The sequence below is a fragment of the Arvicanthis niloticus genome, chromosome 7 (assembly GCF_011762505.2).
Source record: "Arvicanthis niloticus isolate mArvNil1 chromosome 7, mArvNil1.pat.X, whole genome shotgun sequence".
In the NCBI taxonomy this organism is placed as follows: Eukaryota; Metazoa; Chordata; class Mammalia; order Rodentia; family Muridae; genus Arvicanthis; species Arvicanthis niloticus.
In genome coordinates this window covers 34,342,452-34,357,516 of record NC_047664.1, presented here as the reverse complement: position 1 = coordinate 34,357,516, position 15,065 = coordinate 34,342,452, and the positions used below count along the sequence as shown (strand labels likewise).

Sequence of the window (15,065 nt, the reverse complement as noted above, 5' to 3'; positions counted from 1 at the left end):
TCCTATAGACAGGCAGATTGCGAAGCCACCCTCCATAACTGCCCTCGGACTCTTCTCCCACCGACCGCGCCGCAACCATCCCGTAGGAGCCCGCGGGCGGGAACCTGCCTCCGTGCGCTACAGCGCACGCGCGCCTTGCTCCCCACCCCACCAGCGCCCGCGTGCGCTCATAGGTCTGTCGTACCGTCACTCCGTCTGGGAAGCAGTTGTGATTGATCCAGGTCCAGGCGCGCGACTTAGTAGTGGGCGGGGCCCGAACCGGCTATAAAAGCAGCAGCGGCGAGGCTCGTGCCGCTTTGCAGACGCCGCTATCGCTTTTTGCCGCTTGCTGCAGCCATGGTCAACCCCACCGTGTTCTTCGACATCACGGCCGATGACGAGCCCTTGGGCCGCGTCTGCTTCGAGGTCGGGTGGGCAGTGGTGCTACAGGGTGGAGTCCTGGGCGGTGGAGGGGGAGGCTTCCTCGATCGCTGGCCGACCCTCCAGAGGAGCAGCGCGGGCGGCGGCGCCATTTCCTGACGAGGGGCCATTTTGGGAGGCCGGCGAGGCGCGGGGAGGCTGGGCGGGCGGCGGACAAAGCCGGGCGGGGCGCGGCCGTTGGGGGAGGGGGCCGCCCCCGCCCGTCTCGGCCTACCCGCGGGCGCACGTGGCTGCGTCCTGTGGGGCCCTGCGAGGCCGGCGCACGTGCTCCGCGCCTCTCCCATCCGAGCCGTTGGGCCCCGCCCTGCTCAGCCGCGGCGCTGCAGCCCCGGGGGCCTCTTCGCAACCACCTTCCCCGAGCCGCTGCCTTTTAGTCCGATCTGGGCAGGAATTCTGCCTAAGGGCTCAAGGACGAAGGCTCGGGGAGCCGGTACGAGCACATTAGTCCGGTTAATTCTAATGGCTCCCAAATCTAATGGTTTAAGAATATAGTTTGATAGGAGACTTGTGTGCGAATTGATCGTATGGCCATTTGGTCTGAAACAGCAACATTTGGGTAGGGAGGCCCAAAATACCCCTCCACGTCCCCCACCCCCCTGAGCGGAAACGAGAACGGCCTGGCTTTTGCTGGTGCCCAAGGACCGCCTCCTGTCGCAGTGATGGCGCAGCGGGGGAGGCGCTCAGGAACCCCTCCCTATTACCCTCTGTAAAACAGACATGTTATGACTGGCTACGCTGCAGTTTTGCATTGACCAAGGTGGATTGCCAGTGGTTACCTACTTAATTAGTTCTGGAGGTGTTAAGTGGCCGCTTAAAGATCAGTTAGTAATTTAAGAGTATCCTAAGCAATTGTTGTGTTTCTTTTACAAAATTAAATATTATCGTTAACCTCGGTGCCCTTAGGCCATGGTGAAATGTTACTTAGTGTCTCTCCTTTTTAAGCTGTTAACTCCAGAAGCTATCATTGAGTGATTTTTTTTTTTTTTTAATGCTCTTCACTCCAAAGTTAGATCTCCCCGTTGCTCGCCTACCACAGTGCTCTGGGTACATAATAGGTGCCTAAAGAGCACTAGGTTCTAATTAGTCCTCAGCCAGCATGTATCCGTAGTCAGAGCGGATAATTGACAAGGACTCTTGTGGAAACTTGGCCTAAGCTTAGTGTTGGGTAGGTTAGTATCAGGTTAGCCAGAGCTTCATGGGAATGAGACAAGACCCACAGGTCCATAGGTGAGGATAGAGGTAGAGCTGCCAAGAAAGGCTTTGTAGTCATACTTGGAATAAGAAATGTGGACTTGGAAAACTGTGAGAAAAGGAGTTTAAGCATCTCAGAAGAATCCCATACCTAATTACTTAAACCATAAATATATTTCTCCAAGAGAAATGTAGACGCTGCAACTGAGGAGCTGTGGATTTCAGCTAGCCACGAAAAGGCTTGTAAACGCTGAGGAAATGGTCAGGTCCTCCACAACTAGGTTAGGGACCACTAACCTGATGCTTAAAGCTATGCTGACAGGTTGAAGGTGGTAGCATTTTCATTGCCAGTGACTAAACAGCTTATTTACCTAATCATGCATTTGTGTGGCACTGCTTTTGAGAATTTTTGATTTTAGATTTCAACATGAAGTTCGGGGTGGTGGTATTTTGAGAAGCATGAAGTCTATTCAGAAGTAGGTGTGATATATTAAAAGCTCTTGAGTCATGCTTAAGGAGTCTGTCACTATTTTAAGTCATGACTAGTTCCAGATTTTCTTCATATTTTTTGGTTCTCATGTTTCTCAGCACAACCCTGTAGGACCTTAAAAGCTGATAGTGATTCTTACTAGGAATTGAAAGTTATTACCAAAGTAGTGTTCTGAGAATGAATTTATGATTTACAAATCACTAAAGCTAAGGGCATAAAGCATGAGACTATTCACTTACATATTGTTAACTAGCTGGGTTTTTTGTTTTTGTTTTTTTGTTACAGCTGTTTGCAGACAAAGTTCCAAAGACAGCAGGTTGGTTTCATTTTTCTAGATTTAACAAGTTTCACCTGTAAGCCTATTATAAAGAGAAAGTATATGCGTGTATATGTTTTTGTTTTTAACAGAAAACTTTCGTGCTCTGAGCACTGGAGAGAAAGGATTTGGCTATAAGGGTTCTTCCTTTCACAGAATTATTCCAGGATTCATGTGCCAGGTATGAAGTTGAAATTTTTATTTGAGCCAGAATGTGTCAGTTGTACTTGAGCTAATATTTCCAGTTGCCTGGTTTTTTCTTCTGTGTATGTACATGTCAGTTCTGAGCTGGTGGCTGACCTCTTACATCACACTGGCCCCAACACAAGTTTTGTTGTTTTGAGACAGTATTATATCATGTAGGCTGGCCTTAAACTCCTTATCCACTTGCCTCTTCCTGTGTGCTGGGATTCCAGATGTGTTAACATACCAACCTTCTAAAATCTGTACCTTGGATTGGGTGTGAGCCCTGTGAAGTGCCTGCTACATAAGGATCCCAAAAAAGCTGGGTGTGGTGGCACATGCTCTCATGCTGTCAACCAGCCTAGCTAAATCTCTGAGCCTCAGGCTAATGAGATTGGAAACAAAAGGTGGGTGAATAAATTGCAGAACAACGCTGATATCCTGTGGCGTATGAGCATACAACAAAATTAGAAATGGCATAAAAGCTGTACCTTGCAGACTTTTCACTTACATTGTCAAAGTGACATTACTATCCGATTTTTACAGGGTGGTGACTTCACACGCCATAATGGCACTGGTGGCAAGTCCATCTACGGAGAGAAATTTGAGGATGAAAACTTCATCCTGAAGCATACAGGTCCTGGCATCTTGTCCATGGCAAATGCTGGACCAAACACAAACGGTTCCCAGTTTTTTATCTGCACTGCCAAGACTGAATGGTAAGAAACAAGAGTATAGAGCCCTGCTTCAGTGATCCTTTCATTCTCTTAAGATAGTGGAAGTTGGGGGTGAAGAGCAGTTAAGGGCACTGGTTGTTCTTCAAAGTTCAATTCCCATCAACCACATGGTGGTTTACAACCATCTATAATAGGATCTGATGCCCTTTTCTGGTGTGCACTCAAAATGAACAAATCTTTTTTTTTTTTTTTTAAAGATAGAAGTTGAGCCAGCAAGAATGCTGATTGTGTTTGGTATTTGGGAGCTGTTTTATTTTTAGTGTGTGGTCTGCCTCCAGTTGTTGACAGTAGTGATCATTCTGCTGCAGGCTTGACGGCAAGCATGTGGTCTTTGGGAAGGTGAAAGAAGGCATGAACATTGTGGAAGCCATGGAGCGTTTTGGGTCCAGGAATGGCAAGACCAGCAGGAAGATCACCATTTCCGACTGTGGACAACTCTAATTTCTTTTGACTTGAGGGCGTTTTACCCAACAAACCATTCCTTCTGTAGCTCAGGAGAGCGCTCCCACCCCATCTGCTCGCAATACCCTGTAATCTTTGCTCTCACTGAAGTCTTTGGGTTCCATATTTTCCTCATTCCCCTTCAAGTCTAGCTGGATTGCAAAGTTAAGTTTATGATTATGAATAAAAACTAAGTAAGAACTGTTTGTCCTTGTTTGTATTGGAGTGTTGATACAGGTCTCTGGTTAGGGTTACTTGGCTATGACTATAGCATTACTCTGAAAGGTTTTTGTCTTCTCTAACCCATGCCATGAAGTATGCTGGAGGGGGTTGGGATAAGGAACTCTAGTTTTTGACTGCCAAGTGGACATACTGATAATCAGGGTAAATGTATCTTTACTAGGTAAGCCATCTTTGAGCCTCAGATTTGACTCTCCCAGAAGTGGCAGAATGAGGGACAGACCTGAATTAATCCTTAACCTATGTGTATGTATAAATCTCAAGTGGACACCTGGCCAATGAAGTTAAGCTTCAGTTTGGGCTGGAGATTGGGATTCAGGGCATCCAATGCCCTTAAGGGTACCTGGTTACAGGCAGAACACTCAAATTCTTGACTATATATTTTGGTGCCTGTTGTCTACAGCTGAAAGCTTCAGACCCTGTAGCTATGCTAGCTGTGAGCCACTTGGTGTGGGTATTGAGAACCAAACAGCCTTTGTAAGTGGTCCTAATTGCTGAGCCACCTAGCTCCTAAGGTGTACTCTGAGGGATGGGCATACAAGTGGAGATACTAGGATAACCCAGGATTTGACCTCAGGACTACAGGTTGGTGACAAACATTTTTTTTTACCCACTGAGTGATCTTGCCAGCCCTAATATTTCATGTATACTACATTGTTCTTAATGTTTCAAAATCTAGATGTAATTTACATCTAACTGGGGCTAGAATATGTTAAAATATCCCTTTAAACAACTCCAGAATCACATTACTAGAATGTCAGTTTTTGTCAGATTTTCACAAACTACATAGACCTAGGAAGGAGATACTCACTAGAGGAATTGCCCCTCCATCAGACTGGCCTGTGGCAAGTCTGTGGGGCATTTTGTATAATTGCCAACTGATGTGGGAGGGGTCAGTCCCACTGAACAGGTATACAGCCCCAGCCAGGCTGGAGCAAGACAGGGAGCAAACAGTGCTGTTCCTTCATGAGTTCTGTTTTTTTTTTTCCTCCTTTTCTTTGAGACAGGGTTTCTCTGTGTAGCCCTGGCTGTCCTGAACTCACTCTGTAGACCAGGCTGGCCTCGAACTCAGAAATCCGGCTGCCTCTGCCTCTCAAGTGCTGGGACTAAAGGTGTGTAGGTGTGTGCCACCACTGCCTGGCTCCTTCATGATTTCTACTTGAAGCTCCTGCATTGGTAAGTTCCTTAGCTTTCCTCCATGAGGGACAGACAGTAAAGTGTAAGATGAAATATAGAGGCTTTCTTCAGGTCATGGTGTTCACAGCAATAGAAAACAAACTAGATTCGAGGCCAGCCTGGTCTACAGAGTGAGTTCCAGGACAGCCCAGGCTATCCAGAGAGACCATGTCTCAAAAAATAAGACAAAAACAAAAAAACCAAAACTAGAATTGTTATTTCCCTCTTAGTCTAGAAGTCTTGTCTGATTTGTTTTTCATTATGTGTATGAGTGCACATGCACCTGTGACTGCAGATGCCCACGGAGGCCAGAAGAAGCTAAAGTTAGGTCCCTTTGGAGCTGGAGTTGGTTGTGAGTCACCTGATATGCTTGTTTGGGAATCCTCTGCAAAGTGCAAAAGCAACACACAACCACTGAGCTGTTTCTCCAGTCCTATTATTTAAAAAAAAAAAAAAAAAAAAGCTACATACACTCAGGCAAAATAAATAGTTTTTTAATTTAAAAAAAATTAAGAGCTGGGTGGTGGTGATGGTACGTGCCTTTAATCCCAGCACTGAGGTGGAGGCAGGCAAATCTCTTGAGTTCAAGGCCAGCCAGGTCTATAAACCAGAGCTACACAGAGAAACCGTGTCTCAAAAACCAAAACATTTCTTCACAATGTCTGCTATATACCTGTAACATACCTGTAACAGCCAGGGATGCTTGGCCTTGTACTTGATACAATCTAAAAACTAATCAGAAACAAAATAACTTCATGAGGATGGAAACACAATCTCAAGTTAGGGTGGTAAAGGCCTATTTTTCACCACTTGAGAAAGTAAAGACAAGGCATTTAAGGCTAACAAGCTATATAGAGTTCCACACCTGCTTAGGCTAAGTGAGACTTTGATACATACACCCCAGAGCCTCACACACACAAGGTGAATGTCCTACCACTGAGCTATGTATGGCTCCAGCCCCTCCCAAGGACCTCCAACCACCAGGTTCCACTCACAGAACACTAACTGCCTTAACATGGGATGACCCAGAACCTGAATATTTTCTCACATCAGGAGTCACAAAATCAAAAGCTGACTCAGCTCTGAAACAAGATTCAAATATGAGGTTAAAGTGGTGTTCGGCAAATCACTCATTGGGTGTGTGTGTGTGTGTGTGTGTGTGTGTGTGTGTGTTTGTGTGTGAGAGAGACAGAACGCGAGTGGGAGAGAGGGAGGGGGAGGGGAGGGAGAAAGAGAGGGTGGGAAAGGGGGAGCCATTTTCTAAAGTGCTAGGTTTAGACATGAGTCCATGTCTGGCTTGGAGAGCTTACCATTCTTTCGTTAGAGCATGTAGTCTAAGGGGTAAAAACTAACCTGATGATTTTGACATGTTCAAAATGTTGGCCTGAAGCAGTAATCTCCTCTTTGTAATGGCAAACCCCCTTCCTCTTTCTATCATTGTGACTTCAGATTTCTTAGTCCTCCTGTGTATGTTTTTTAAATTGGTTTTATGTTGCAAATATAAATTTAAAAAATTTAAGAGGTTGTGACAGGAAGAGCACTACCGAAATAGCCTGAGTTATAGAGGGAGACCCAATCTCAACAAGGCTGGGGTGAATTACACCTATAGTCTCAATGGGAGGCAGAGGCAAGAGGATCATTACAAATTGGAGGCGAGCCAGGTCTACATAGTGAGTTCTAAGCTAGTCAGAACTATAGAATGAGACTGTGTCTCAAAACAAATACCCCAGACCAAGTGAAAGGAATCCAGATATTTAAATGTTGCATAATTTGTGCCCTAAAACTCTGTGTTGAAATTTAATCCCCATTGTGAAGTACTAAGAGGGCAGAAAAAAAAATAGCTGGGGCTCAAGAGATGGCTCAGAGGTTAAGAGTACTCACTGATTGCTTTTCCAGAGGTCCTGAGTTCAATTCCCAGCAACCACATGGTAGCTCACAACCATCTGTAATGGAATCTGATGCCCTCTTCTGATGTATCTGAAAACAGATACAATGTACTCACATATATAAAATAAATACATCTTAAAAATTTAGCAGGGCGGTGGTGGCACACGCCTTTGATCCCAGCGCTTGGGAGGCAGAGGCAGGTGGATTTCTGAGTTCGAGGTCTATAGAGTAAGTTCCACGATAGCCAGGATTACACAGAGAAACCCTGTCTTGAAAAACAAAACAAAACAAACAAACAAACAAAACCACATGACTATGGTGTTTAAACATGTTTTTGTTGTTGTTGTTGGGTTTTTGTTGTTGTTGTTTTCCTTTTCTGTAGTCTTCCCTGACCTGACACGATGAACCTACAGCCTACCTCTCCTCGCAAGAGCCGAGTGCTGGAGCCGAAGGGATGCACAGCCACTAGGCATCCACTCTTCAGAGCCGATGAGTGCTTGATCAATAGTTAATAAGGGGGTGAATAGCTGTGTCCTGGTGGCTTTGTAACAGGGAGAGAGAACAGGCAAGTCACCTGTACACTCGAATGTTCCTAATTTGTACCCTCTTGATCTTTTACCAGCAAGGAGGCTACTGCCAGTTATGACCTTTGATCTTAAACCAGAAACCTGAGCTAAAATAAGCCTGTGTGTATTTTTTCATAGTTGTTTTTACAATGAATTTATTCTTGTGCCATAGGCTTTGTTTCTTCTGGGAGGTGTTTTTTTTTTTTCCCCTGTAAGGCCTCCTCTTCTGACTTGGACTCATTGTGGTAGGGGAGTTCATATACAGGTTAATCAAACCAGGAGCTCTTGCAAGTCAATGATGCATATGTGCTTTGTTCACCTGGATGACCAATGACTAGAGAAGCTGCATCTAGAGACTTCAGTTCAGCACTGCTTTCTGCGCTTTCAAGCATGTGAAGCAAAACACAAAAAGACAAAAAACACAAAAAACAGTACTTGTTTTAGACCAAAGACCTGTGTCCAGCCCAAAGGTAAGCCTAGGCATGCCTACCAACTCCAGTATTTAACACCTGAATGACAGACTGCTTCCTTGAAGAGTCACCTTTCAGATACTTGATACTTAAGATACATGTATATCTGCTCGTGAGGTCTGGGAACCTAACTCAGATCCTCTGTAAAAGCAGAGAGTGCTCTTTATGGCTAAGCCATGTTTCCAGCTCCTGGAAGGCTTCTATGCACCTTTCTCCTCCCCACACTTTTTAGAGAACAACCCTTCTGCCGAGCATATGGCAGAATCGAAACACATGGAATTAAGAGAAAGAAAGGAAGGAAACCATCCCCACCAATAGAGGAAACCAAACTTGTTCACAGAGGATCCATCCTCAGGACGAAAACTGTCAGCTACAGACACACAAGGTTCCCCATCCTGGGTTTAGAAGGCCACTGGCATGGGTGTGAAGCACCGGTGCAGAGGCTGAGAAACATTTCAGGAAGACTCTCCACAATTCATATCAAACAAGTTGGAACTGGGACACTGGCGAGGAGCCTAAGATGTTAGGGTTTGAGGCAACTTGATAATGGTCAGAACTGAGAGCATACTGTGTATACGGGCTGTAAATGCCCTTCTGGATTCTCCTGAAAATATTTACAACTATGTATCTGTGCTCATAACCCAAGATGGCCTGAAGAAAGAGGGAGAGCAAACACGTTGTGATTGAGAAACTGATACCAGCCACTCAAGAAATAAGACATTGTGAGCTGGGTTGGAAGAGCAGACATTTTTATTAGAGTAAAGACAGGGTCCCAGGTGATATTGCTAAATTCCATATAATGGCTATGGCTGAGGCAGTTCGTGAACCATATCCACACCCACGCCTACGTGGGTAGTCTTTAGGTTTCTGGGCAGTTTGCAATGCGTTGCTCTCCCACTGACCATTCTTAGAAATGCTGGGGGTAATGCAGCCCAGTGTGCCCAGTTCTGTAGAGCACAGTCAATGGACACTTCATGAGGCCATACATTTTTGGCTCAATAGCAAGAATAAAGTCTCAGGAATGTATCTAGTAGACATGCCTCTTCTACAAACTGTCAGCAACACTAAAGCTCGGAACATCTGACTCTCCACATGACTAGAATAAGAGCTTTGTGATGCTTCTACCTACATCTGCAGGAAACCAGAGAAGTCTTGACAGGGCATGCCCATAGCCTGACTCCTTGCACAGTCAAGTTCTTTGCACCAACAGACCCTATATCTGAGGTCACACTGATCTGGATGTATGAATCTGAATTTGCCTATAACATGAGGCTGCCTGGGGCTGGAGAGACAGCTCAGCAGTTAAGAGCACCTGTTTTTTCAGAGGACTGGGGTTTAATTCCCAGTACCCACAACCATCTAGAACTCCAGTTCTGAGGGATTCAATAACTCTTCTGACTTCCATGAGCAGCAGGGATGTGATGGTGCATAGACATACATTTAAGCAAAACACTCATATACATAAAATGTAAAAAAAAAATTTAGTAGGCTGGCTAGTTTATTTCCCAGTTCTTCATGGATTAGATAGATAAATCCATGCGAGCTATACAGCCATTACTGTTTTGTTTCTGAGACAGCAGGTCTCACTACACAGCTCTGTTGTCCTAGAACTCACCCTGCAGGCCATGTTCGCCTCTAGGATTAAAGTCAAGTGCACTACCACGCCTGGCTGCTGGTTGGTTTTCAAGGAAAATGCCGAGCAGCCTTCCCTATCTGTAGAAAAACAATTCAGAGTTTAGGATGTAGTTCAGTGGCAAAAAGCCCTGAGTCCAATCTCCAGAAGCGTGAGAATAGCTAGAAAAAAAATTTAAAGTTAACAGATGGGGTCTCATGTGTCTCTCACCTCAGCCATGCTGCTCCGGTGTTTGTCATCTTGCTTTGCTGTGTGTGCCATGGAGCTGTCACCTCCACCATCAACACTGTAGTGATGGGAACTCATGACAAGATTATGTTCCCAGAATGCCAAGGGCCTTGGTGGCTAGGGCCGATCATGCTGGCCTTCCTCCTTCTAATCCAGCCGATGCCCAGGGTAGCCATACAGACTGCTGGACCCCTTTTTACACAGAATATATTTAATTCCATCATGTAAACTAAGAACAACTTTGTCGCCGGGCGGTGGTGGCGCACGCCTTTAATCCCAGCACTTGGGAGGCAGAGGCAGGCGGATTTCTGAGTTCGAGGCCAGCCTGGTCTACAGAGTGAGTTCCAGGACAGCCAGGACTACACAGAGAAACCCTGTCTCAAAAAAACAAAAAACAAAAACAACAACAACAAAAAAAAGAACAACTTTGTCAACAGAAAAGTGACAAGCCTCAGACAATGCGACAACAAATCAAGCAGAAGATCCATGGAACACTTATGCCAACCAAACAATTTTCTCTTTTCTTTTTTTTTTTAAAGGTTTATTTAATATTTATTATAATGAGGGCCCTAGACCTCATTACAGATGGATGTGAGCCACCATGTGGTTGCTGGGAACTGAACTCCAGACCTCTGGAAGAGCAGCTGGTACTCTTACATTGCTGAGCCCCCTCTCCAGCCCCCTTCTTTCTCTTTTTATAGCTAGGGTTTATCTATATAGCCCTGGCTGGCCTCAAACCCACTGAGATCTGCCTACTCTGCTTCCCAAGTGGTAGGATTAAAGGATGTGCCACCACACCCAGTCCGAATTCTTTTTGTCCTTCTTGTTTGTTATAAACTACACATGAAAAATTTAAGAAAAGTCTAAAACTGACAATTTTTTTATTTAAAAAATAATTTTATTTTTTACTTTTATTAAGTAATATACTCAGATCTAAGGTGCAAAGATAGAATGGGAACCTTCATCTGTTTATTTCTTTTTAAATTTATTTTATGTACATGAGTACACTGTAGCTGTCTTCAGACACACCAGAAGAGGGCATCAGATCCCATTACAGATGATTGTGAGCCACATCTCACAATGTGGGATGCTGGGAACTGAACTCAGGACTTCTAGAACAGCCAGTGCTTCCCTATTTGGTTTTTTTTTTTGAGACAGGGTTTTTGTATATCCCTGGCTGTCCTATAACTCATTCTTGAAGACCAGGCTGGCTCAGAGAAGTAACTGCCTCTGCCTCCTAAATGCTGAGAGAACAGGTATTTTCCAGGCCGGGGAACCCTCATCTTATTTGTCTATAAAATGCAAATGTAGACATTTGAAATTAGAAAGGAATACAAATCAAATGGCCAAAAGTTCTTTTTTGTAATATAAGCCACACAAGCCTCGGACTCATTAGGTAGTTCAAGTATAACCCAAGAACTGGGATTACAGGCACATACCGTAGAGTCTAGCTGAAGAGGTCTGTTTTTGTTATTTTCCCTTTTTGAGATAGAGTTTCTCTGTATAGCCTTGGCTGTCCTGGAATTTGCTTTGTAGTGTAGATCAGGCTATCCTCAAATCCACTTGCATCTGCCTCCAAAGTGCTGTGATTAAAGGGTGTACTACCACCATCTCGTTAAATAATGTTGCTCACGTTCACAGACTGCGGGGGGATTATGTGGTTTAGAGCACTTACTGCTTTTTCAGAGGACCTGGTTCGGTTGCCCGCACTCACATCAGCCAGCTCATAGTAACTTGTATGTAACTCCAGGTCCTGCATACACATGGCACATATGAACTCAGGCAGGCACACACATGTATGTGTAAATACAAACATAACTTGAAAAGCTTGTCCATAGCCTACTTGATTCAACTTAGTACATGGCTCAGTCTTCTCATTAGACCACTGGAGCCCACTCAACATGGTGTCTTCTCTAATAGAAGTAAAGGACAGAGAACAAAACCAGCCATCAAGTAAAAGCTGAGCCACGTAAGACTTCAAGTAAAGTGTTGCTGTATAATCTAGGTGGTGGGCATAACAATTGCTTATTTCTGTCTGAAATACATGTATTTGTCTGCAATTTGTCTTAACAGAAGGTTAAGACACGCTAAAGCCACAGGCCCCTAGCTCGGCTCCACCGCTCTTCAGTGCACTCAACTTCTCTGGCCTACGGCAGTCTCCACTCCCAACCTGGTTCCCATCATTCCCTAGTGGACAGTTGCCAAATGCTGTTCACTCGGATTGGTAACTCCAGTCATACTGCTTCAAAAACAAACTCAGCCAGCTGTGCTAGTGCACGCCTTTGATCTCAGCATTCAGGAGCAGAGGCAGGTGGATCTGTGAGTTTGAGGCCAACTCTACATCATGAGGTCTAGGACAAACAAGAATATATAGAATAGACTCCGACACATGAACAAACAAAACACATACGCACGCACGCACACACGCGCACATACACCAATAACCTTTCCTTCTGTTGACGCATTATTATGAGGTACATTCTAAATTACAGGTCCATAATCATCTCATTCAAACCTTTAGATGTTACTAGTAGACTGGCCTTTTGTTGTTCTGCTTTTGAGCTGGGGACTGAACTCAGTGAGGACCTTGTATACATTGGCAACTGGAAATCTTTCCATCTTCACCTACTATATTTACCTTCAGAAAACAAAACTCTGCTGTGGACGCAGTAGTCAAATCACTACCAAAATGAGAAACCCCTAATTTTTGTATGTGTGCATGTCTGTGTGTAAGTATCTATATGTGTGAGTACATACATCAGGTTTCAGGGCCTGAAGTTGACCTTGGTGGTGTTCGAAAGAGCCATCCATGTTGTTCTTGGACAAGGGTGTATATTGGGACATGGGGACTGTCACCATGAAGCCAGCTTTTCATAAGGATTCTGAAGATCTAACTCAGGTCCTGTTTGGTGACACTTTATGGGCTAAGCTACGTACCCAGATCTGCTTTGTAAACTGATAAACAAAAACTATGCCAGAGCATCTCAGATAATCGCATACAAAGGATAACAGATTACTGGTTGCCAACTTCGTTTGAGACAGGATTTCTCTGTAGCCCTGGCTGGCCTCAAACTCACAAAGATCTACCTGCCTCTGCCTCCTGAGTGCTGGAATTAAAGGTGTGTGCCACCACATCCAGCTGGTCGTCAACTCTTAACCTGAGCATGTATCAGTAACAGTAGCTAAAACCTTCAGGGTAAAGGAGGATGGGAACTTTAGTGGGTTGACAACATCCCAAACTACTAGCTTCACTTTCAGTTTTGAGTCTTCTGTTTTTCTGAAATAGGGTCTATGTCCTTGTCTGGCCGGATGTCTTGCTTGGCATCAAACTCAGAGAGGTCTGCCTGCATCTGCCTCTTGAGTACTGGGATAAAAGACGTGTGCTTCTAAACCCGGCCGTCAATCTTCTTCTTTCAAAGTTTAAACAGTTTCTCTGTTTGCCATGTGTGTGCAGGTAGCCATGGAGACCAGAAGACGGCACTGGATCTCCAAGTGTATCATAGGCAGTCAAAGTGCAATGTGAGTGCTGAATATGGAAGTTGGGTCCTTCAAGAGCAGCAAGTGGGTTTTGTTGTTATTGAGACAAGGTCTTTCTGTATAGCCCCTAGCTGCCTTCAAACTTGGTAAGTAGACCAGGCTGGCCTAGAACTCACTAGAGATCTGCCTGCCAGGATTAAAGGAGTGCACTACCACTCCTGACCACATTCATTCATTCATTCATTCACTCTGTCTGTCTGTCATATTTTTTGTGCATATGGGTGTTTTGCCTGCAGGTATGTGTGTTCACTACTTGTGTGCCTAGTACCCAAAGAGACCAGAAGAGGGTATCAGATGCTGAGGAGCTGGAATTACAGTGACCATAAGCTCCCACATGGGTGCTGGGAGGTGAGTCCGGGTTCTCTGGTAGGGCAGTCAGTGCTCTTAACTGCAGAGCCGTCTCTGCAGCCCCAGCATCAGCCTTAACAGAACAAAACACTACTTTCTAGATTGGACAGTTTAAAATAAGAACTTGGGTGCAGAGAGATGGCTCTGTGGGCAGTTCTTGCTGTGTTAGCATGAGGATTTGGGTTTGGATGCCCAGTACTCATGCAGAAAGCATAGTATAAATATATATTTCTAAAAATTGATTGTATCTGAGAGTCAAACTAACACTGTACCGACCAAGGTACATTACATTCCAATGTTTGCTTTAAGATTATTCTGAATAACTAATTTGCAATTCAAATAGTATAGGGACTTTAAGATGGTTCAGGAGGGAAAACGGGCCTTATAAGTCTAATGACCCGAGTTTGTTCCAAGAACCCACATAAGGGTGGAGAGAGCTCACTCTGAAGGCTGTCCTGTAGCCTGCTCACAGGCACTGTGGCAGACATGCACAAACAAACTCAAATTTTAAAGTACTAAAAAAGTAACGCACAGCAGTACACACCTGCAGTAACCCAGCACTTGAAGACGGGCCAGGTAGATTTCCAGAGTTTCTTGGCTACCAGCCTAGCTGAACAGGCAAGTTCCAGGTCAGTGGGACTCTACCTCAAAGGGAAGGTAGAGTGTGAGTGAGAGACAGACAGACAGACACAGAGATATCACCTGAGGCTGATCTCTGGCCTCCACATACACTGGAGTGTATTCAGTAACAAATCTACAGAACTCAGTTTCTTCAAAACTTTAGGTTACAAGAAAAATAAACCTATAGGTTTATAGTAACCTATAGGTTACTAAACAAGTGAACGTAAGTACTAAGAAAATGTGGGCTGGAGAAATGGCTCAGAGGTTAACAGCACTGGCGGCTCTTTCAGACGTCCTGAGTTCAATTCTCAATACCCACGTGGTGGCTCACAACTGTCTGTAACTTGTAGTTTCAGGGGATCACATGACCTCTTCTGGTGTACAAACAGATGTATGTGTAGATAAAACATTCACATACATAAAATAAACAAATCTTAAAAAAAAAAAAAAACAAAAAAGGGACTAAGAAGATGTAAAAGGATCAGAAGTTTAAAGTACACCTCAGCCCAACAGAAATCTTGGACAGACTGGGCTATATGAGGCCCTATCTCAAAAAAAAAAAAAAAAAAAAAAGCAAAACC

General features: G+C 44.5%; 1 protein-coding gene across 2 annotated transcripts; it reads left to right on the top strand.

Annotated features, from left to right (window-relative positions):
• The first annotated feature begins 246 nt into the window (after window positions 1–246).
• Window positions 247–3,984, top strand: Ppia (peptidylprolyl isomerase A). 2 transcript variants are annotated; one of them, XM_034509228.2, is made up of 5 exons: window positions 247–405; window positions 2,387–2,417; window positions 2,510–2,598; window positions 3,147–3,319; window positions 3,646–3,984. In XM_034509228.2, exons 1-5 carry the CDS (start codon window positions 337–339, stop codon window positions 3,776–3,778), a joined length of 495 nt encoding a protein of 164 aa, XP_034365119.1. In that variant the 5' UTR covers window positions 247–336; the 3' UTR covers window positions 3,779–3,984. The 2 variants fall into 2 exon arrangements, with proteins under 2 accessions (XP_034365119.1, XP_076794271.1); XM_076938156.1 differs by lacking the exon at window positions 247–405 and adding an exon at window positions 659–850.
• Window positions 3,985–15,065: the final 11,081 nt, after the last annotated feature.

Excerpts from the sequence above, each read along its gene's own strand:
- Ppia (XM_034509228.2), top strand. The coding sequence starts at position 337 with ATGGTCAACCCCACCGTGTTCTTCGACATCACGGCCGATGACGAGCCC. Across the intron at positions 2,418-2,509 it reads CAAAGTTCCAAAGACAGCAG|AAAACTTTCGTGCTCTGAGC; the intron begins GTTGGTTTCATT and ends TGTTTTTAACAG. Across the intron at positions 2,599-3,146 it reads TTCCAGGATTCATGTGCCAG|GGTGGTGACTTCACACGCCA; the intron begins GTATGAAGTTGA and ends CGATTTTTACAG.